The sequence below is a fragment of the Geotrypetes seraphini genome, chromosome 9 (genome assembly GCF_902459505.1).
Source record: "Geotrypetes seraphini chromosome 9, aGeoSer1.1, whole genome shotgun sequence".
NCBI classification, from domain to species: domain Eukaryota; kingdom Metazoa; phylum Chordata; class Amphibia; order Gymnophiona; family Dermophiidae; genus Geotrypetes; species Geotrypetes seraphini.
The window spans coordinates 4,710,801-4,735,408 of NC_047092.1; the positions used below are offsets into that span (position 1 = coordinate 4,710,801).

The 24,608-nt window shown below is 48.0% G+C and overlaps 1 protein-coding gene across 5 annotated transcripts in view; it reads left to right on the forward strand.

Annotated features, from left to right (window-relative positions):
- Window positions 1–24,608, forward strand: part of FRMD4A (FERM domain containing 4A) — a 608,938-nt gene that overhangs the window by 394,555 nt on the left and 189,775 nt on the right. For all 5 annotated transcript variants that reach the window (XM_033958473.1, XM_033958474.1, XM_033958475.1 and 2 more), the window contains exons 6-7: window positions 2,231–2,287; window positions 6,534–6,556. In XM_033958473.1, the coding sequence (XP_033814364.1) occupies window positions 2,231–2,287; window positions 6,534–6,556 (80 nt within the window). The remainder of the gene's footprint in view (window positions 1–2,230; window positions 2,288–6,533; window positions 6,557–24,608) is intronic.

Consider the following 24,608-nt stretch of genomic DNA (forward strand, 5'->3'; position numbering starts at 1 on the left):
GCTGCCGAGGACCTGGATGGAAGTGTCTCTGTCGTTCAGCCTTTGTTAGGTGTAAGCCGGATCCAGCGTGGAACTCCAATTACTGCTGTGTCATGTTCTTGGAGCGGTTTGCCTGCAGATTTTTGGACAGGGAAATCAGGAAGTGGAGAGGGTGGGTGTGATAGAAAGGGGAAGTGAGAGGTGGGGGGCAGCTGTAAATCAGAATTATAGCCATCTGCAGGCGCACGGACAATGTGGTGTCTGTGCTCGTGTCCCCCCCACCGCGGACACAAAAATAAAAGTGAGCACGTTAAAACCAAAAGTTGTGAGCGGATTCCTTTTTATTCCACACATTTATTTATTTTCTTTCATTGTAAAACTTGGCTGTCTGGAGTGGAGACAGTCACTTAACTCTTTCTTGTCTCGGGTACAGTATTTAGCTGCAATGGCGCCGGTGAGAGAATCCAGGCCTTAAAGCCTACATAATGGGTGACAGGAGGGGCTCAGGCGCTAATAGGAAAAGAGAAAAGAAAAAAAAAAAAAAAATATCACCTATTTAACCCTTACATTCCCATGTGCTAAAGCCATTTTTTTTTTACCACTTTTTCTGTCCTTTTAAAAATTAGAACCCTAATTCCTATCCCAATCCTGAGAAAAACCTAAGTAACATTATGCTCTTCCACCAATGCCTTGTAAAAAAAAGCTTCCAGTTGCACGATATCAAAAAATGCAAACTTTATGCAGCTAATGCTGCCCAATTCGATTTTAAAATTCGATTCAATTCAATTTTCCTGCTCAATTGGGCGTTTTTTTTCAAAAGTCCTGACAGGTTTATTTTGTAGTCTTTCCACCCACCCCACCCCATTCCCCCTGTGCCCTCACCAACCCCACACCAGTACCGTGGTGTAAACAAAATAAAAAAGACTTTTCCTCTCTCTGTTAGGTCTTAGCTCACACACTCGCTGTCTAACCCCAGCTCTGCCAGGATACACATTTCAAATCTGACATATTGCAGTCACAAATTAGAAAATGTATTTTGTTTCTACCTTCCACTGTCGTATCCAAAAATTGTTTCTTTCTCGCTGTCTACCATCTGGGTCAAACCTCTCTATTCCCCTCCATGCAGCATCTCTCCTTTCCTCCCCTCTGTTATCATATGCAACATTTCTTTCTCTCTCCCTGCCCTCCACCCGTTGTCCAACATTTCTCCCTCTCTCTTCTCCATTCATGTCTCCTTCCCCTCCCCCATATGAAGGATTTCTCCCTCTTACTCCTTTCTACTTCTTTGTTTCATCTCTCCCTTCCTCTCCTCCATCCCAATAATTCTTCCTCCCTTCTTTTCCCCCCCCCCCCAAGTGCAGCATCTTTCCTCCCCTCCCATCCCTCTGTGTAGCAGCACTCTACCGATCCTCCTACTGTGAAATCTGACATACCTCCAAGGCCTCCTAAAGCAGTGGCAGTGCTCTGAATGGACTGCTTCACGATTTGCTCCACTAGGGCTTCCCTTTGCTGCAGTGATGCAGCAGAGGGAAGGCCACGAAGCAGCACATTCGAAGCTCTGCCACTGCTGCTGTTTTAGGAGGCCTCAGCGATGTGTCAGGTCTCACCAGCGTGAGAGTCGCAGAATCGGTGAGTCCGATTTTCTCGGACAACGAATCAATTTGAATCGATTCACTGAAATGAATCGGTGAATCGATTGGAATTGGCAAATCGGGCAGCACATGAAGAGATTGTCAGGGCGCTATGCAACTACTGAGAACTTCACTGACCTGTTCATCTTGCCCCTGCTGAAATGGGAAATTAGCGGGCCTGGAATATGATTGTACACTTCCTCCTAAGAAGAGCAGGACCTCCTTTCGGTTACTGTACCCCTCGGATGTGGCAGGCCTGATCTCTTCCTGTCCCATGATGTTCTGTGTATTTTTCAAGCCATTTCTTAATGATGATCACAAGGTACTCATGTGTCCTCTGTAGCTCTGCAGTTAGTGTCTGAGAGCATAAATTTCTTAAACCTGACTAAGATAAGTTAGATTGATTGCTCTGTCTTCATAAAGGAGAAAGGATTCAAGCTCTGTTCACTTATCATTTCCTAGTTATAGGAAGGATCTTTGAGTCATTTTCCCTTCGATTTGTAAGGTTCATTTTCAGAAAGTAAAAGGACCCCTTTGAGGGAGAGGTTTAAGATTGCAAATTTCATTATCCCGCATAGAGCAAATGCGCAAACCTGTCTCATGCTTTGTCTCAACTGCAGGAATTAATTGAAGTTGACAGTGAAGTCGTGTTTGAGTTGGCGGCCTACATCTTACAGGTGAGTGGAAATTTGTCTCTTCTCTCTCTCTCTCTCTCCATTTTGGATAAAATGGTTGGCCTTGGCTGAATAAGATGATCCATCTATCCGTAGACTCCTGCTTCCTGCCCATCAGCAAACAATTCAGCATGTTATAATCACATCTCAATTAGACTACTGTAATGTCACTTTTGCAGGTCTTCCACAAATGGAATTGGAACACCTACGGACTGTACAAAATTCCACGGTTAGAATCTTATGTTGTGCTTGTAGATTCCACCATGTTACTCCTCTTCCTTATTAACATCATTGTTTCCAGTATAAGATTCTAGTTTTGCCTCATAGAGCTTTTCATTCTAGTACCCCATTATATGTAGATTCTCTTCTAACCCCATATTGGCCACCTTGCTCCCTTTGTCCTGCTACTGAGCTCCTGTTGTCCATTCTCCACCCCCACCATGTGCAGGCTTGGAGTCCACTAGACCAGGGGTGAGCAGTCTTGATCCTCGAGGCCCACAATCCAGTCGGGTTTTCAGGATTTCCGCAATGAATATGCTTGAGATCTGTTTGCATGTATTGCCTCCACTGTATGCAAATCGATCTTATGCATATTCATTTGGGGATATCCTGAAAATCCAGACTGGCCGGGTGTGCACTGAGGGCTGGATTGAACACCCCCATTCTAGGGCAGTGTTTCCCAAGTCAGTCCTGGGGTAGCCCCTTACCAGTCAGGTTTTCAGGATATCCACAATGAATATGCATGAGAATGATTTGCATACCCTGCCTCATTGTATGCAAATCTATTTTGTACATATTCATTGTGGGTATCATGAGAACCTGTAAAGGCAGTGGGATAGTGAAGGTGGTTGGTGCCCAGCGTTGCCGCACCATGTGCCCCCCACGCTTTCCCGCCACTTGAGCGACTCCCCACTCTGCCCCGCTGCTTGAGCACTCCCATGCACCTTTTGAAATGTTTGCCGGCACCGGCAGCATCTTCCGCTTGCTGCTCGCACCAGCCTCGGCTCCCTTCTAGCGTCACGTCCTGGTCCCGTGACCAGGAAGTGACATCAGAAGGGAGCCGAGGCCGGTGCCAGCAGCAATTGGAAGATGCTACTGGTGCCGGAAAACATTTGAAGAGGTTCATGGGGGGAGGAGGAGAGGCGCCAGCACCTCTGTGAAGATGGCACCTGGGGCAATCCATCCCCTTTACTATGCCTCTGAATCCAGGAGTGACTTGTGTCTAGGATACCCATAAGAATAGCCTTACTGAGCCAGACGAAAGGTCCATCCAGCCCAGTAGCCCGTTCTCACGGTGGCCAATCCAGGTCACTAGTACTTGGCCAAAACCCAAAGAGTAGCAACATTCCATTCATAATCTCAAAGAATAGCAAGATTCCGGAATCCCAAAGAGTAACAAGATTCCGGAACCCCAAAGAGTAGCAACATTCCATGCTACCGATCCAGGGCAAGCAGTGGCTTCCCCCATGTCTTTCTCAATAACAGACATTGGACTTTTCCTCCAGGAACCTGTCCAAATCTTTCTTAAAACCAGCTACGCAATCCGCTGTTACCACAACCATTCATCCTGTTAACCCGAAGTCCAGTTTTCTTACCATTGCTTTAATTTGCCACAGTCAAGGCCTGAGGTATCTCTTATTGGTGCCTGGCTCTTAACGAGTGTGGAACTCTGGAGGGGTCATTTGATTATTCCTGGAAGTGAGCTATGAGAAATAGATCACCTTTGCGGATCTGCCAGGTACCTGTGACAGGATGCTGGGCTCCACAGACGTAGCGTGGTTAATCTGTTCATATTTCATTTGATGTATAGTGATTGTGGTCTTGGTTTCAATTTAGTCATGAAATAGAAAATATAGAAAATATAGTTACTGATTTTCTTTTATAACGTTTATTTTTGAGGAGAAGCAGTTTGCCAAGGTAAAAAATAAACACAATTTTCATCTGCATGCGATGACAGTGAAAAATTACACGCTCTACGCAAAACTCACTTGGTCCAAAAGCTGCTACCTATATCTTTTTTTTTTTTTTTCTAAAACTGCTGCTTGTAGACTGAGTGGATCTTGCAAAAGTTAGCTGGAATATAACTCACAAATTACTATAGAAATAAATATAACTGCGCTGTTTCTCCACTGCTTGAAAGTCTGTCAAAGACACATTAAATTAGCCCAATCAAAAGGAGATTTACTCTCAAATCCTCTTAGAAACTTTTCATTTTTTTAATCAATAGAGGTCAGATTCACTCACTGTACAAATAAGTGTGATACCCTCTCAGCCAGAAACTGGGTGGATTGTCCCACGTAGAGAATGACACTGGGACAAATTTTTTCCCGTCCCGTTGAGTTCTTTTCCTGTCCTTGCCCCGTTCCTGCAAGTTCCGTCCTCATCTGCACAAGCCTCAAACACTTTCAAATCATAAGTGTTTCAGGCTTGTGTGGTTAAGGTAGAGCAGGGACAGTGACAAAACTATGGGAAAATTGAGTTCCTGCAGGAATGGAGACAAATTTATCCCCGTTTTATTCTCTAGTCCCATGGAAAGGAGAATTCGGTGGACTCAGTATTTTTGAAGCAGGTGCTAGTCTTTGGGTTTTAGCCAGGTACTTGTGACCTGGTTTGGCCATTGTGAAGATGGGATACTGGGCTAGATGGACCATTGGGTCTAACCCATTACCGCTGTTCTTATGTGAGCCAAGTACAGTATAGGACAATGAAGCCACTGTGACATCACTGGTGAGGTTGGCTCTTAGGCATTGGTGGAATGAGGCATTATAATAATAATAATAATAATAATAACTTTATTTTTGTATCCCGCCATACCCGGAAGAGTTCTAGGCGGTTCACATCAATTAAACAAGGTTACAAGTGGTTTACATCAGTTCAGCGGGGTTATAAGCGGTTCAATAACAAATTGATCAAAGTTGCCGGGGGGGGGGGGGTGAGGGAAGGATGTAGAGGGGAGAGGGGATGTTAGATAGAAGGGGCGTTGGGATCCTGGTCTTGGAAGAGGCGGGTTTTGAGTAGTTTTCTAAAGCCGAGGTAGTTGGGGGCCTTGAGGGCCATTTGGGATAACCATGGGTTTAGCTTAGTGGCTTGGAAGGCGAGGGTTTTGTTGAGGAATCTTTTAGAGTGGCAAAGTTTAAGGGAGGGGTAGGCGAATAGTTGGATTCTGCGGGAGTCCTTGATGCTGTGATTTAGGGCGAAGTGAGGGATGATGTAGCTTGGGGATAAACCAAATACTGTTTTATAGCAGAAGCAGGCGAATTTGAATAGGACTCTGGATTCTAATGGCAGCCAATGGAGTTTGTGGTAGAAAGGGGTGATGTGTTCCCATTTTTTCAGGCCGAATATGAGGCGGACAGCAGTGTTCTGGATCATTTTGGATCAATCTCAGCTCTGGAATGTTGCTACTCTCTGGGTTGGCCACTGTTGGAAACAGGATCCTGGGCAAGATGGACCTTTGGTTTGTCCCAATACGGCAACTTTTATGTTCTTATGTAAGCCAGTATAGGCCAGTGACGCCTTTGTGACATCACTGGTGAGGTTGGCTCTTAGGCATTGGTGGAATGAGGCATTATGACATCACAATCTCAGCTCTGGAATGTTGCTACTCTTTGGGTTTCTGCCAGGTACTTGGGAACTGAGTTGACCATTGTTGGAAGCAGGATACTGGGCTTGATGGACCTTCGGTCTGTCCCAGTATGGCAGTTCTTTGTGAGCCAATGAAGCCATTGTGACATCACTGCTGAGGTTGGCTCTTAGGGATTGGTGGAATGAGGCATTATGACATCACAATCTCAGCTCTGGAATGTTGCTACTTTTTGGGTTTCTGACAGGCACTTGGGACCTGGGTTGGCCACTGGAGAAGCAAGATACTGGGCTAGATTGACCAGTGGTCTAACCCAGTATGGCTATTCTTATGTATGGGAAAATGCTGTTCGTCTCCTGAAGTTTCCAGCAAGTGAATGCATCTCAGGGTTATGCAGGAAATGCAATCATTACAAAATACCCCCAGGAAAAACAGAATTCCGGTACATTCTTTTCACATTTCTACCTGCAAAATCGGCTTCATAATTGAGGTCTCACTGTTATGTTTGGGCGTTGGGATTTCACTGAGGAATGTGGTTCGTCTTCACTCATTTCTAAAAGTGCGTGGGGGGTGGGGGGTTTAGTTCATAAAGGAAGTTCTATAAATGAAGAAAACCTGCCTTCAAAATATATCTGATGAATAACATTTTTCTCATCTTTGTTGCAGGAAGCAAAAGGAGATTATGCAAGGTAAGGGTTCCATAAATTATGTTTAATTATGTGTCTTAAGGCAAAATTCCTACGAGTTCCAAGACATTCAGTACCTTTCCAGAGATCACTTCCAGAATCTTCCCTTCTGCCAAAGTTGACAATGTCTAATAATTATGATTAATCATATTTAGTTTGTATCATCATTGAAAGGAAGATCACTAAGATCCCACATTCATAGAGGTGGCAGGAACAGGCAGTAGAAACATCCCAGGCAAATTTGCTCTAAGTTTAGAGATACAGGAAAACCTTGGATTGCAAGACAAGAAAAACATTTGATTCCATTTTAACTTGATATACAAGCAATGTCTTGCAATACGAGTACATACAGTATACACACATCACAACTGAGCCAATGGTTCTTCTCTCCCTGGCGCTGTGGGAGTGTGGTGACTGTTCTAAACGAGCGAGGTCTTTCAATACGAGTACATACAGTATATACGCGTCACGTCATCACAACTGAGCCGATGGCTCTTCTCTCCCTGGCGCTGTGGGAGTGTGGTGACTGTTCTAAACGAGCAAGGTCTTGCAATACGAGTACATACAGTATATACGCGTCACAACTGAGCCGATGGTTCTTCTCTCTCTGACGCTGCGGGAGTGTAGTGACCGTTCTAAACGAGCAAGGTCTTGCAATACGAGTACATACAGTATATACGCGTCACAACTGAGCCGATGGTTCTTCTCTCTCTGACGCTGCAAGAGTGTAGTGATTGTTCTAAACAAGCGAGGTCTTGCAATACGAGTACATACAGTATACACGCGTCACGTCATCACAACTGAGCCGATGGCTCTTCTCTCCCTGGCGCTGTGGGAGTGTGGTGACTGTTCTAAACGAGCAAGGTCTTGCAATACGAGTACATACAGTATATACGCGTCACAACTGAGCCAATGGTTCTTCTCTCTCTGACGCTGCGGGAGTGTAGTGACCGTTCTAAACGAGCAAGGTCTTGCAATACGAGTACATACAGTATACACGCGTCACGTCATCACAACTGAGCCGATGGCTCTTCTCTCCCTGGCGCTGTGGGAGTGTGGTGACTGTTCTAAACGAGCAAGGTCTTGCAATACGAGTACATACAGTATATACGCGTCACAACTGAGCCGATGGTTCTTCTCTCTCTGACGCTGCGGGAGTGTAGTGACCGTTCTAAACGAGCAAGGTCTTGCAATACGAGTACATACAGTATACACGCGTCACGTCATCACAACTGAGCCGATGGCTCTTCTCTCCCTGGCGCTGTGGGAGTGTGGTGACTGTTCTAAACGAGCAAGGTCTTGCAATACGAGTACATACAGTATACACACATCACAACTGAGCCAATGGTTCTTCTCTCCCTGGCGCTGTGGGAGTGTGGTGACTGTTCTAAACGAGCGAGGTCTTGCAATACGAGTACATACAGTATATACGCGTCACAACTGAGCCAATGGTTCTTCTCTCTCTGACGCTGCGGGAGTGTAGTGACCGTTCTAAACGAGCAAGGTCTTGCAATACGAGTACATACAGTATACACGCGTCACGTCATCACAACTGAGCCGATGGCTCTTCTCTCCCTGGCGCTGTGGGAGTGTGGTGACTGTTCTAAACGAGCAAGGTCTTGCAATACGAGTACATACAGTATATACGCGTCACAACTGAGCCGATGGTTCTTCTCTCTCTGACGCTGCGGGAGTGTAGTGACCGTTCTAAACGAGCAAGGTCTTGCAATACGAGTACATACAGTATACACGCGTCACGTCATCACAACTGAGCCGATGGCTCTTCTCTCCCTGGCGCTGTGGGAGTGTGGTGACTGTTCTAAACGAGCAAGGTCTTGCAATACGAGTACATACAGTATATACGCGTCACAACTGAGCCAATGGTTCTTCTCTCTCTGACGCTGCGGGAGTGTAGTGACCGTTCTAAACGAGCAAGGTCTTGCAATACGAGTACATACAGTATACACGCGTCACGTCATCACAACTGAGCCGATGGCTCTTCTCTCCCTGGCGCTGTGGGAGTGTGGTGACTGTTCTAAACGAGCAAGGTCTTGCAATACGAGTACATACAGTATATACGCGTCACAACTGAGCCGATGGTTCTTCTCTCTCTGACGCTGCGGGAGTGTAGTGACCGTTCTAAACGAGCAAGGTCTTGCAATACGAGTACATACAGTATACACGCGTCACGTCATCACAACTGAGCCGATGGCTCTTCTCTCCCTGGCGCTGTGGGAGTGTGGTGACTGTTCTAAACGAGCAAGGTCTTGCAATACGAGTACATACAGTATACACACATCACAACTGAGCCGATGGTTCTTCTCTCCCTGGCGCTGTGGGAGTGTGGTGACTGTTCTAAACGAGCGAGGTCTTGCAATACGAGTACATACAGTATATACGCGTCACAACTGAGCCAATGGTTCTTCTCTCTCTGACGCTGCGGGAGTGTAGTGACCGTTCTAAACGAGCAAGGTCTTGCAATACGAGTACATACAGTATACACGCGTCACGTCATCACAACTGAGCCGATGGCTCTTCTCTCCCTGGCGCTGTGGGAGTGTGGTGACTGTTCTAAACGAGCAAGGTCTTGCAATACGAGTACATACAGTATATACGCGTCACAACTGAGCCGATGGTTCTTCTCTCTCTGACGCTGCGGGAGTGTAGTGACCGTTCTAAACGAGCAAGGTCTTGCAATACGAGTACATACAGTATACACGCGTCACGTCATCACAACTGAGCCGATGGCTCTTCTCTCCCTGGCGCTGTGGGAGTGTGGTGACTGTTCTAAACGAGCAAGGTCTTGCAATACGAGTACATACAGTATACACACATCACAACTGAGCCAATGGTTCTTCTCTCCCTGGCGCTGTGGGAGTGTGGTGACTGTTCTAAACGAGCGAGGTCTTGCAATACGAGTACATACAGTATATACGCGTCACAACTGAGCCAATGGTTCTTCTCTCTCTGACGCTGCGGGAGTGTAGTGACCGTTCTAAACGAGCAAGGTCTTGCAATACGAGTACATACAGTATACACGCGTCACGTCATCACAACTGAGCCGATGGCTCTTCTCTCCCTGGCGCTGTGGGAGTGTGGTGACTGTTCTAAACGAGCAAGGTCTTGCAATACGAGTACATACAGTATACACACATCACAACTGAGCCAATGGTTCTTCTCTCCCTGGCGCTGTGGGAGTGTGGTGACTGTTCTAAACGAGCAAGGTCTTGCAATACGAGTACATACAGTATACACACATCACAACTGAGCCAATGGTTCTTCTCTCTCTGACGCTGCGGGAGTGTAGTGACCGTTCTAAACGAGCAAGGTCTTGCAATACGAGTACATACAGTATATACACGTCACAACTGAGCCGATGGTTCTTCTCTCTCTGACGCTGCAAGAGTGTAGTGATTGTTCTAAACAAGCGAGGTCTTGCAATACGAGTACATACAGTATACACGCGTCACGTCATCACAACTGAGCCGATGGCTCTTCTCTCCCTGGCGCTGTGGGAGTGTGGTGACTGTTCTAAACGAGCGAGGTCTTGCAATACGAGTACATACAGTATATACGCGTCACAACTGAGCCGATGGTTCTTCTCTCTCTGACGCTGCGGGAGTGTAGTGACCGTTCTAAACGAGCAAGGTCTTGCAATACGAGTACATACAGTATACACGCGTCACGTCATCACAACTGAGCCGATGGCTCTTCTCTCCCTGGCGCTGTGGGAGTGTGGTGACTGTTCTAAACGAGCAAGGTCTTGCAATACGAGTACATACAGTATACACACATCACAACTGAGCCAATGGTTCTTCTCTCCCTGGCGCTGTGGGAGTGTGGTGACTGTTCTAAACGAGCAAGGTCTTGCAATACGAGTACATACAGTATACACACATCACAACTGAGCCGATGGTTCTTCTCTCTCTGACGCTGCGGGAGTGTAGTGACCGTTCTAAACGAGCAAGGTCTTGCAATACGAGTACATACAGTATATACACGTCACAACTGAGCCGATGGTTCTTCTCTCTCTGACGCTGCAAGAGTGTAGTGATTGTTCTAAACAAGCGAGGTCTTGCAATACGAGTACATACAGTATACACGCGTCACGTCATCACAACTGAGCCGATGGCTCTTCTCTCCCTGGCGCTGTGGGAGTGTGGTGACTGTTCTAAACGAGCGAGGTCTTGCAATACGAGTACATACAGTATATACGCGTCACAACTGAGCCGATGGTTCTTCTCTCTCTGACGCTGCGGGAGTGTAGTGACCGTTCTAAACGAGCAAGGTCTTGCAATACGAGTACATACAGTATACACGCGTCACGTCATCACAACTGAGCCGATGGCTCTTCTCTCCCTGGCGCTGTGGGAGTGTGGTGACTGTTCTAAACGAGCAAGGTCTTGCAATACGAGTACATACAGTATATACGCGTCACAACTGAGCCAATGGTTCTTCTCTCTCTGACGCTGCGGGAGTGTAGTGACCGTTCTAAACGAGCAAGGTCTTGCAATACGAGTACATACAGTATACACGCGTCACGTCATCACAACAGAGCCGATGGCTCTTCTCTCCCTGGCGCTGTGGGAGTGTGGTGACTGTTCTAAACGAGCAAGGTCTTGCAATACGAGTACATACAGTATATACGCGTCACAACTGAGCCGATGGTTCTTCTCTCTCTGACGCTGCGGGAGTGTAGTGACCGTTCTAAACGAGCAAGGTCTTGCAATACGAGTACATACAGTATACACGCGTCACGTCATCACAACTGAGCCGATGGCTCTTCTCTCCCTGGCGCTGTGGGAGTGTGGTGACTGTTCTAAACGAGCAAGGTCTTGCAATACGAGTACATACAGTATACACACATCACAACTGAGCCAATGGTTCTTCTCTCCCTGGCGCTGTGGGAGTGTGGTGACTGTTCTAAACGAGCAAGGTCTTGCAATACGAGTACATACAGTATATACGCGTCACAACTGAGCCAATGGTTCTTCTCTCTCTGACGCTGCGGGAGTGTAGTGACCGTTCTAAACGAGCAAGGTCTTGCAATACGAGTACATACAGTATACACGCGTCACGTCATCACAACTGAGCCGATGGCTCTTCTCTCCCTGGCGCTGTGGGAGTGTGGTGACTGTTCTAAACGAGCAAGGTCTTGCAATACGAGTACATACAGTATATACGCGTCACAACTGAGCCGATGGTTCTTCTCTCTCTGACGCTGCGGGAGTGTAGTGACCGTTCTAAACGAGCAAGGTCTTGCAATACGAGTACATACAGTATACACGCGTCACGTCATCACAACTGAGCCGATGGCTCTTCTCTCCCTGGCGCTGTGGGAGTGTGGTGACTGTTCTAAACGAGCAAGGTCTTGCAATACGAGTACATACAGTATATACGCGTCACAACTGAGCCAATGGTTCTTCTCTCTCTGACGCTGCGGGAGTGTAGTGACCGTTCTAAACGAGCAAGGTCTTGCAATACGAGTACATACAGTATACACGCGTCACGTCATCACAACTGAGCCGATGGCTCTTCTCTCCCTGGCGCTGTGGGAGTGTGGTGACTGTTCTAAACGAGCAAGGTCTTGCAATACGAGTACATACAGTATATACGCGTCACAACTGAGCCGATGGTTCTTCTCTCTCTGACGCTGCGGGAGTGTAGTGACCGTTCTAAACGAGCAAGGTCTTGCAATACGAGTACATACAGTATACACGCGTCACGTCATCACAACTGAGCCGATGGCTCTTCTCTCCCTGGCGCTGTGGGAGTGTGGTGACTGTTCTAAACGAGCAAGGTCTTGCAATACGAGTACATACAGTATACACACATCACAACTGAGCCAATGGTTCTTCTCTCCCTGGCGCTGTGGGAGTGTGGTGACTGTTCTAAACGAGCGAGGTCTTGCAATACGAGTACATACAGTATATACGCGTCACAACTGAGCCAATGGTTCTTCTCTCTCTGACGCTGCGGGAGTGTAGTGACCGTTCTAAACGAGCAAGGTCTTGCAATACGAGTACATACAGTATACACGCGTCACGTCATCACAACTGAGCCGATGGCTCTTCTCTCCCTGGCGCTGTGGGAGTGTGGTGACTGTTCTAAACGAGCAAGGTCTTGCAATACGAGTGCATACAGTATATACGCGTCACAACTGAGCCGATGGTTCTTCTCTCTCTGACGCTGCGGGAGTGTAGTGACCGTTCTAAACGAGCAAGGTCTTGCAATACGAGTACATACAGTATACACGCGTCACGTCATCACAACTGAGCCGATGGCTCTTCTCTCCCTGGCGCTGTGGGAGTGTGGTGACTGTTCTAAACGAGCAAGGTCTTGCAATACGAGTACATACAGTATACACACATCACAACTGAGCCAATGGTTCTTCTCTCCCTGGCGCTGTGGGAGTGTGGTGACTGTTCTAAACGAGCGAGGTCTTGCAATACGAGTACATACAGTATATACGCGTCACAACTGAGCCAATGGTTCTTCTCTCTCTGACGCTGCGGGAGTGTAGTGACCGTTCTAAACGAGCAAGGTCTTGCAATACGAGTACATACAGTATACACGCGTCACGTCATCACAACTGAGCCGATGGCTCTTCTCTCCCTGGCGCTGTGGGAGTGTGGTGACTGTTCTAAACGAGCAAGGTCTTGCAATACGAGTACATACAGTATACACACATCACAACTGAGCCAATGGTTCTTCTCTCCCTGGCGCTGTGGGAGTGTGGTGACTGTTCTAAACGAGCAAGGTCTTGCAATACGAGTACATACAGTATACACACATCACAACTGAGCCGATGGTTCTTCTCTCTCTGACGCTGCGGGAGTGTAGTGACCGTTCTAAACGAGCAAGGTCTTGCAATACGAGTACATACAGTATATACACGTCACAACTGAGCCGATGGTTCTTCTCTCTCTGACGCTGCAAGAGTGTAGTGATTGTTCTAAACAAGCGAGGTCTTGCAATACGAGTACATACAGTATACACGCGTCACGTCATCACAACTGAGCCGATGGCTCTTCTCTCCCTGGCGCTGTGGGAGTGTGGTGACTGTTCTAAACGAGCGAGGTCTTGCAATACGAGTACATACAGTATACACACATCACAACTGAGCCAATGGTTCTTCTCTCCCTGGCGCTGTGGGAGTGTGGTGACTGTTCTAAACGAGCAAGGTCTTGCAATACGAGTACATACAGTATACACACATCACAACTGAGCCGATGGTTCTTCTCTCTCTGACGCTGCGGGAGTGTAGTGACCGTTCTAAACGAGCAAGGTCTTGCAATACGAGTACATACAGTATATACGCGTCACGTCATCACAACTGAGCCGATGGCTCTTCTCTCCTTGACGCAGCGGGAGTGTAGTGACCGTTCTAAACGAGCAAGGTCTTGCAATACAAGTACATACAGTATATACGCGTCACGTCATCACAAGTGAGCCGATGGTTCTTCTCTCTCTGACGCTGCGGGAGTCTAGTGACCGTTCTAAACGAGCAAGGTCTTGCAATACGAGTACATACAGTATACACACATCACAGCTGAGCCGATGGTTCTTCTCTCTCTGACGCTGCAAGAGTGTAGTGATTGTTCTAAACAAGCGAGGTCTTGCAATACGAGTACATACAGTATACACGCGTCACGTCATCACAACTGAGCCGATGGCTCTTCTCTCCCTGGCGCTGTGGGAGTGTGGTGACTGTTCTAAACGAGCGAGGTCTTGCAATACGAGTACATACAGTATACACACATCACAACTGAGCCAATGGTTCTTCTCTCCCTGGCGCTGTGGGAGTGTGGTGACTGTTCTAAACGAGCAAGGTCTTGCAATACGAGTACATACAGTATACACACATCACAACTGAGCCGATGGTTCTTCTCTCTCTGACGCTGCGGGAGTGTAGTGACCGTTCTAAACGAGCAAGGTCTTGCAATACGAGTACATACAGTATACACACATCACAACTGAGCCAATGGTTCTTCTCTCCCTGGCGCTGTGGGAGTGTGGTGACTGTTCTAAACGAGCGAGGTCTTGCAATACGAGTACATACAGTATATACGCGTCACAACTGAGCCGATGGTTCTTCTCTCTCTGACGCTGCGGGAGTGTAGTGACCGTTCTAAACGAGCAAGGTCTTGCAATACGAGTACATACAGTATACACGCGTCACGTCATCACAACTGAGCCGATGGCTCTTCTCTCCCTGGCGCTGTGGGAGTGTGGTGACTGTTCTAAACGAGCAAGGTCTTGCAATACGAGTACATACAGTATATACGCGTCACAACTGAGCCAATGGTTCTTCTCTCTCTGACGCTGCGGGAGTGTAGTGACCGTTCTAAACGAGCGAGGTCTTGCAATACGAGTACATACAGTATACACGCGTCACGTCATCACAACTGAGCCGATGGCTCTTCTCTCCCTGGCGCTGTGGGAGTGTGGTGACTGTTCTAAACGAGCAAGGTCTTGCAATACGAGTACATACAGTATATACGCGTCACAACTGAGCCGATGGTTCTTCTCTCTCTGACGCTGCGGGAGTGTAGTGACCGTTCTAAACGAGCAAGGTCTTGCAATACGAGTACATACAGTATACACGCGTCACGTCATCACAACTGAGCCGATGGCTCTTCTCTCCCTGGCGCTGTGGGAGTGTGGTGACTGTTCTAAACGAGCAAGGTCTTGCAATACGAGTACATACAGTATACACACATCACAACTGAGCCAATGGTTCTTCTCTCCCTGGCGCTGTGGGAGTGTGGTGACTGTTCTAAACGAGCGAGGTCTTGCAATACGAGTACATACAGTATATACGCGTCACAACTGAGCCAATGGTTCTTCTCTCTCTGACGCTGCGGGAGTGTAGTGACCGTTCTAAACGAGCAAGGTCTTGCAATACGAGTACATACAGTATACACGCGTCACGTCATCACAACTGAGCCGATGGCTCTTCTCTCCCTGGCGCTGTGGGAGTGTGGTGACTGTTCTAAACGAGCAAGGTCTTGCAATACGAGTACATACAGTATATACGCGTCACAACTGAGCCGATGGTTCTTCTCTCTCTGACGCTGCGGGAGTGTAGTGACCGTTCTAAACGAGCAAGGTCTTGCAATACGAGTACATACAGTATACACGCGTCACGTCATCACAACTGAGCCGATGGCTCTTCTCTCCCTGGCGCTGTGGGAGTGTGGTGACTGTTCTAAACGAGCAAGGTCTTGCAATACGAGTACATACAGTATATACGCGTCACAACTGAGCCAATGGTTCTTCTCTCTCTGACGCTGCGGGAGTGTAGTGACCGTTCTAAACGAGCAAGGTCTTGCAATACGAGTACATACAGTATACACGCGTCACGTCATCACAACTGAGCCGATGGCTCTTCTCTCCCTGGCGCTGTGGGAGTGTGGTGACTGTTCTAAACGAGCAAGGTCTTGCAATACGAGTACATACAGTATATACGCGTCACAACTGAGCCGATGGTTCTTCTCTCTCTGACGCTGCGGGAGTGTAGTGACCGTTCTAAACGAGCAAGGTCTTGCAATACGAGTACATACAGTATACACGCGTCACGTCATCACAACTGAGCCGATGGCTCTTCTCTCCCTGGCGCTGTGGGAGTGTGGTGACTGTTCTAAACGAGCAAGGTCTTGCAATACGAGTACATACAGTATACACACATCACAACTGAGCCAATGGTTCTTCTCTCCCTGGCGCTGTGGGAGTGTGGTGACTGTTCTAAACGAGCGAGGTCTTGCAATACGAGTACATACAGTATATACGCGTCACAACTGAGCCAATGGTTCTTCTCTCTCTGACGCTGCGGGAGTGTAGTGACCGTTCTAAACGAGCAAGGTCTTGCAATACGAGTACATACAGTATACACGCGTCACGTCATCACAACTGAGCCGATGGCTCTTCTCTCCCTGGCGCTGTGGGAGTGTGGTGACTGTTCTAAACGAGCAAGGTCTTGCAATACGAGTACATACAGTATATACGCGTCACAACTGAGCCGATGGTTCTTCTCTCTCTGACGCTGCGGGAGTGTAGTGACCGTTCTAAACGAGCAAGGTCTTGCAATACGAGTACATACAGTATACACGCGTCACGTCATCACAACTGAGCCGATGGCTCTTCTCTCCCTGGCGCTGTGGGAGTGTGGTGACTGTTCTAAACGAGCAAGGTCTTGCAATACGAGTACATACAGTATACACACATCACAACTGAGCCGATGGTTCTTCTCTCCCTGGCGCTGTGGGAGTGTGGTGACTGTTCTAAACGAGCGAGGTCTTGCAATACGAGTACATACAGTATATACGCGTCACAACTGAGCCAATGGTTCTTCTCTCTCTGACGCTGCGGGAGTGTAGTGACCGTTCTAAACGAGCAAGGTCTTGCAATACGAGTACATACAGTATACACGCGTCACGTCATCACAACTGAGCCGATGGCTCTTCTCTCCCTGGCGCTGTGGGAGTGTGGTGACTGTTCTAAACGAGCAAGGTCTTGCAATACGAGTACATACAGTATACACACATCACAACTGAGCCAATGGTTCTTCTCTCCCTGGCGCTGTGGGAGTGTGGTGACTGTTCTAAACGAGCAAGGTCTTGCAATACGAGTACATACAGTATACACACATCACAACTGAGCCGATGGTTCTTCTCTCTCTGGCGCTGCGGGAGTGTAGTGACCGTTCTAAACGAGCAAGGTCTTGCAATACGAGTACATACAGTATATACACGTCACAACTGAGCCGATGGTTCTTCTCTCTCTGACGCTGCAAGAGTGTAGTGATTGTTCTAAACAAGCGAGGTCTTGCAATACGAGTACATACAGTATACACGCGTCACGTCATCACAACTGAGCCGATGGCTCTTCTCTCCCTGGCGCTGTGGGAGTGTGGTGACTGTTCTAAACGAGCGAGGTCTTGCAATACGAGTACATACAGTATACACACATCACAACTGAGCCAATGGTTCTTCTCTCCCTGGCGCTGTGGGAGTGTGGTGACTGTTCTAAACGAGCAAGGTCTTGCAATACGAGTACATACAGTATACACACATCACAACTGAGCCGATGGTTCTTCTCTCTCTGACGCTGCGGGAGTGTAGTGACCGTTCTAAACGAGCAAGGTCTTGCAATACGAGTACATACAGTATATACGCGTCACGTCATCACAACTGAGCCGATGGCTCTTCTCTCCTTGACGCAGCGGGAGTGTAGTGACCGTTCTAAACGAGCAAGGTCTTGCAATACAAGTACATACAGTATATACGCGTCACGTCATCACAAGTGAGCCGATGGTTCTTCTCTCTCTGACGCTGCGGGAGTCTAGTGACCGTTCTAAACGAGCAAGGTCTTGCAATACGAGTACATACAGTATACACACATCACAGCTGAGCCGATGGTTCTTCTCTCTCTGACGCTGCAAGAGTGTAGTGATTGTTCTAAACAAGCGAGGTCTTGCAATACGAGTACATACAGTATACACGCGTCACGTCATCACAACTGAGCCGATGGCTCTTCTCTCCCTGGCGCTGTGGGAGTGTGGTGACTGTTCTAAACGAGCGAGGTCTTGCAATACGAGTACATACAGTATACACACATCACAACTGAGCCAATGGTTCTTCTCTCCCTGGCGCTGTGGGAGTGTGGTGACTGTTCTAAACGAGCAAGGTCTTGCAATACGAGTACATACAGTATACACACATCACAACTGAGCCGATGGTTCTTCTCTCTCTGACGCTGCGGGAGTGTAGTGACCGTTCTAAACGAGCAAGGTCTTGCAATACGAGTACATACAGTATACACACATCACAACTGAGCCGATGGTTCTTCTCTCCCTGGCGCTTGTGGGAGTGTGGTGACTGTTCTAAACGAGCAAGGTCTTGCAATACGAGTACATACAGTATACACACATCACAACTGAGCCAATGGTTCTTCTCTCCCTGGCGCTGTGGGAGTGTGGTGACTGTTCTAAACGAGCGAGGTCTTGCAATACGAGTACATACAGTATATACGCGTCACAACTGAGCCGATGGTTCTTCTCTCTCTGACGCTGCGGGAGTGTAGTGACCGTTCTAAACGAGCAAGGTCTTGCAATACGAGTACATACAGTATACACGCGTCACGTCATCACAACTGAGCCGATGGCTCTTCTCTCCCTGGCGCTGTGGGAGTGTGGTGACTGTTCTAAACGAGCAAGGTCTTGCAATACGAGTACATACAGTATACACACATCACAACTGAGCCAATGGTTCTTCTCTCCCTGGCGCTGTGGGAGTGTGGTGACTGTTCTAAACGAGCGAGGTCTTGCAATACGAGTACATACAGTATATACGCGTCACAACTGAGCCAATGGTTCTTCTCTCTCTGACGCTGCGGGAGTGTAGTGACCGTTCTAAACGAGCAAGGTCTTGCAATACGAGTACATACAGTATACACGCGTCACGTCATCACAACTGAGCCGATGGCTCTTCTCTCCCTGGCGCTGTGGGAGTGTGGTGACTGTTCTAAACGAGCAAGGTCTTGCAATACGAGTACATACAGTATACACACATCACAACTGAGCCAATGGTTCTTCTCTCCCTGGCGCTGTGGGAGTGTGGTGACTGTTCTAAACGAGCAAGGTCTTGCAATACGAGTACATACAGTATACACACATCACAACTGAGCCGATGGTTCTTCTCTCTCTGACGCTGCGGGAGTGTAGTGACCGTTCTAAACGAGCAAGGTCTTGCAATACGAGTACATACAGTATATACGCGTCACAACTGAGCCGATGGTTCTTCTCTCTCTGACGCTGCAAGAGTGTAGTGATTGTTCTAAACAAGCGAGGTCTTGCAATACGAGTACATACAGTATACACGCGTCACGTCATCACAACTGAGCCGATGGCTCTTCTCTCCCTGGCGCTGTGGGAGTGTGGTGACTGTTCTAAACGAGCGAGGTCTTGCAATACGAGTACATACAGTATACACACATCACAACTGAGCCAATGGTTCTTCTCTCCCTGGCGCTGTGGGAGTGTGGTGACTGTTCTAAACGAGCGAGGTCTTGCAATACGAGTACATACAGTATATACGCGTCACAACTGAGCCGATGGTTCTTCTCTCTCTGACGCTGCGGGAGTGTAGTGACCGTTCTAAACGAGCAAGGTCTTGCAATACGAGTACATACAGTATACACGCGTCACGTCATCACAACTGAGCCGATGGCTCTTCTCTCCCTGGCGCTGTGGGAGTGTGGTGACTGTTCTAAACGAGCAAGGTCTTGCAATACGAGTACATACAGTATACACACATCACAACTGAGCCGATGGTTCTTCTCTCCCTGGCGCTGTGGGAGTGTGGTGACTGTTCTAAACGAGCGAGGTCTTGCAATACGAGTACATACAGTATATACGCGTCACAACTGAGCCAATGGTTCTTCTCTCTCTGACGCTGCGGGAGTGTAGTGACCGTTCTAAACGAGCAAGGTCTTGCAATACGAGTACATACAGTATACACGCGTCACGTCATCACAACTGAGCCGATGGCTCTTCTCTCCCTGGCGCTGTGGGAGTGTGGTGACTGTTCTAAACGAGCAAGGTCTTGCAATACGAGTACATACAGTATACACACATCACAACTGAGCCAATGGTTCTTCTCTCCCTGGCGCTGTGGGAGTGTGGTGACTGTTCTAAACGAGCAAGGTCTTGCAATACGAGTACATACAGTATACACACATCACAACTGAGCCGATGGTTCTTCTCTCTCTGACGCTGCGGGAGTGTAGTGACCGTTCTAAACGAGCAAGGTCTTGCAATACGAGTACATACAGTATATACACGTCACAACTGAGCCGATGGTTCTTCTCTCTCTGACGCTGCAAGAGTGTAGTGATTGTTCTAAACAAGCGAGGTCTTGCAATACGAGTACATACAGTATACACGCGTCACGTCATCACAACTGAGCCGATGGCTCTTCTCTCCCTGGCGCTGTGGGAGTGTGGTGACTGTTCTAAACGAGCGAGGTCTTGCAATACGAGTACATACAGTATACACACATCACAACTGAGCCAATGGTTCTTCTCTCCCTGGCGCTGTGGGAGTGTGGTGACTGTTCTAAACGAGCAAGGTCTTGCAATACGAGTACATACAGTATACACACATCACAACTGAGCCGATGGTTCTTCTCTCTCTGACGCTGCGGGAGTGTAGTGACCGTTCTAAACGAGCAAGGTCTTGCAATACGAGTACATACAGTATATACGCGTCACGTCATCACAACTGAGCCGATGGCTCTTCTCTCCTTGACGCAGCGGGAGTGTAGTGACCGTTCTAAACGAGCAAGGTCTTGCAATACAAGTACATACAGTATATACGCGTCACGTCATCACAAGTGAGCCGATGGTTCTTCTCTCTCTGACGCTGCGGGAGTCTAGTGACCGTTCTAAACGAGCAAGGTCTTGCAATACGAGTACATACAGTATACACACATCACAGCTGAGCCGATGGTTCTTCTCTCTCTGACGCTGCAAGAGTGTAGTGATTGTTCTAAACAAGCGAGGTCTTGCAATACGAGTACATACAGTATACACGCGTCACGTCATCACAACTGAGCCGATGGCTCTTCTCTCCCTGGCGCTGTGGGAGTGTGGTGACTGTTCTAAACGAGCGAGGTCTTGCAATACGAGTACATACAGTATACACACATCACAACTGAGCCAATGGTTCTTCTCTCCCTGGCGCTGTGGGAGTGTGGTGACTGTTCTAAACGAGCAAGGTCTTGCAATACGAGTACATACAGTATACACACATCACAACTGAGCCGATGGTTCTTCTCTCTCTGACGCTGCGGGAGTGTAGTGACCGTTCTAAACGAGCAAGGTCTTGCAATACGAGTACATACAGTATACACACATCACAACTGAGCCGATGGTTCTTCTCTCCCTGGCGCTTGTGGGAGTGTGGTGACTGTTCTAAACGAGCAAGGTCTTGCAATACGAGTACATACAGTATACACACATCACAACTGAGCCAATGGTTCTTCTCTCCCTGGCGCTGTGGGAGTGTGGTGACTGTTCTAAACGAGCGAGGTCTTGCAATACGAGTACATACAGTATATACGCGTCACAACTGAGCCGATGGTTCTTCTCTCTCTGACGCTGCGGGAGTGTAGTGACCGTTCTAAACGAGCAAGGTCTTGCAATACGAGTACATACAGTATACACGCGTCACGTCATCACAACTGAGCCGATGGCTCTTCTCTCCCTGGCGCTGTGGGAGTGTGGTGACTGTTCTAAACGAGCAAGGTCTTGCAATACGAGTACATACAGTATACACACATCACAACTGAGCCAATGGTTCTTCTCTCCCTGGCGCTGTGGGAGTGTGGTGACTGTTCTAAACGAGCGAGGTCTTGCAATACGAGTACATACAGTATATACGCGTCACAACTGAGCCAATGGTTCTTCTCTCTCTGACGCTGCGGGAGTGTAGTGACCGTTCTAAACGAGCAAGGTCTTGCAATACGAGTACATACAGTATACACGCGTCACGTCATCACAACTGAGCCGATGGCTCTTCTCTCCCTGGCGCTGTGGGAGTGTGGTGACTGTTCTAAACGAGCAAGGTCTTGCAATACGAGTACATACAGTATACACACATCACAACTGAGCCAATGGTTCTTCTCTCCCTGGCGCTGTGGGAGTGTGGTGACTGTTCTAAACGAGCAAGGTCTTGCAATACGAGTACATACAGTATACACACATCACAACTGAGCCGATGGTTCTTCTCTCTCTGACGCTGCGGGAGTGTAGTGACCGTTCTAAACGAGCAAGGTCTTGCAATACGAGTACATACAGTATATACGCGTCACAACTGAGCCGATGGTTCTTCTCTCTCTGACGCTGCAAGAGTGTAGTGATTGTTCTAAACAAGCGAGGTCTTGCAATACGAGTACATACAGTATACACGCGTCACGTCATCACAACTGAGCCGATGGCTCTTCTCTCCCTGGCGCTGTGGGAGTGTGGTGACTGTTCTAAACGAGCGAGGTCTTGCAATACGAGTACATACAGTATACACACATCACAACTGAGCCGATGGTTCTTCTCTCCCTGGCGCTGTGGGAGTGTGGTGACTGTTCTAAACGAGCAAGGTCTTGCAATACGAGTACATACAGTATACACACATCACAACTGAGCCGATGGTTCTTCTCTCTCTGACGCTGCGGGAGTGTAGTGACCGTTCTAAACGAGCAAGGTCTTGCAATACGAGTACATACAGTATATACGCGTCACGTCATCACAACTGAGCCGATGGCTCTTCTCTCCTTGACGCAGCGGGAGTGTAGTGACCGTTCTAAACGAGCAAGGTCTTGCAATACAAGTACATACAGTATATACGCGTCACGTCATCACAAGTGAGCCGATGGTTCTTCTCTCTCTGACGCTGCGGGAGTCTAGTGACCGTTCTAAACGAGCAAGGTCTTGCAATACGAGTACATACAGTATACACACATCACAGCTGAGCCGATGGTTCTTCTCTCTCTGACGCTGCAAGAGTGTAGTGATTGTTCTAAACAAGCGAGGTCTTGCAATACGAGTACATACAGTATACACGCGTCACGTCATCACAACTGAGCCGATGGCTCTTCTCTCCCTGGCGCTGTGGGAGTGTGGTGACTGTTCTAAACGAGCGAGGTCTTGCAATACGAGTACATACAGTATACACACATCACAACTGAGCCAATGGTTCTTCTCTCCCTGGCGCTGTGGGAGTGTGGTGACTGTTCTAAACGAGCAAGGTCTTGCAATACGAGTACATACAGTATACACACATCACAACTGAGCCGATGGTTCTTCTCTCTCTGACGCTGCGGGAGTGTAGTGACCGTTCTAAACGAGCAAGGTCTTGCAATACGAGTACATACAGTATATACGCGTCACGTCATCACAACTGAGCCGATGGCTCTTCTCTCCTTGACGCAGCGGGAGTGTAGTGACCGTTCTAAACGAGCAAGGTCTTGCAATACAAGTACATACAGTATATACGCGTCACGTCATCACAAGTGAGCCGATGGTTCTTCTCTCTCTGACGCTGCGGGAGTCTAGTGACCGTTCTAAACGAGCAAGGTCTTGCAATACGAGTACATACAGTATACACACATCACAGCTGAGCCGATGGTTCTTCTCTCTCTGACGCTGCGGGAGTGTAGTGACCGTTCTAAACGAGCAAGGTCTTGCAATACGAGTACATACAGTATACACACATCACAACTGAGCCAATGGTTCTTCTCTCCCTGGCGCTGTGGGAGTGTGGTGACTGTTCTAAACGAGCAAGGTCTTGCAATACGAGTACATACAGTATACACACATCACAACTGAGCCGATGGTTCTTCTCTCTCTGACGCTGCGGGAGTGTAGTGACCGTTCTAAACGAGCAAGGTCTTGCAATACGAGTACATACAGTATATACGCGTCACGTCATCACAACTGAGCCGATGGCTCTTCTCTCCTTGACGCAGCGGGAGTGTAGTGACCGTTCTAAACGAGCAAGGTCTTGCAATACAAGTACATACAGTATATACGCGTCACGTCATCACAAGTGAGCCGATGGTTCTTCTCTCTCTGACGCTGCGGGAGTCTAGTGACCGTTCTAAACGAGCAAGGTCTTGCAATACGAGTACATACAGTATACACACATCACAGCTGAGCCGATGGTTCTTCTCTCTCTGACGCTGCGGGAGTGTAGTGACCGTTCTAAACGAGCAAGGTCTTGCAATACGAGTACATACAGTATATACGCGTCACGTCATCACAACTGAGCCGATGGCTCTTCTCTCCTTGACGCAGCGGGAGTGTAGTGACCGTTCTAAACGAGCAAGGTCTTGCAATACAAGTACATACAGTATATACGCGTCACGTCATCACAAGTGAGCCGATGGTTCTTCTCTCTCTGACGCTGCGGGAGTCTAGTGACCGTTCTAAACGAGCAAGGTCTTGCAATACGAGTACATACAGTATACACACATCACAGCTGAGCCGATGGTTCTTCTCT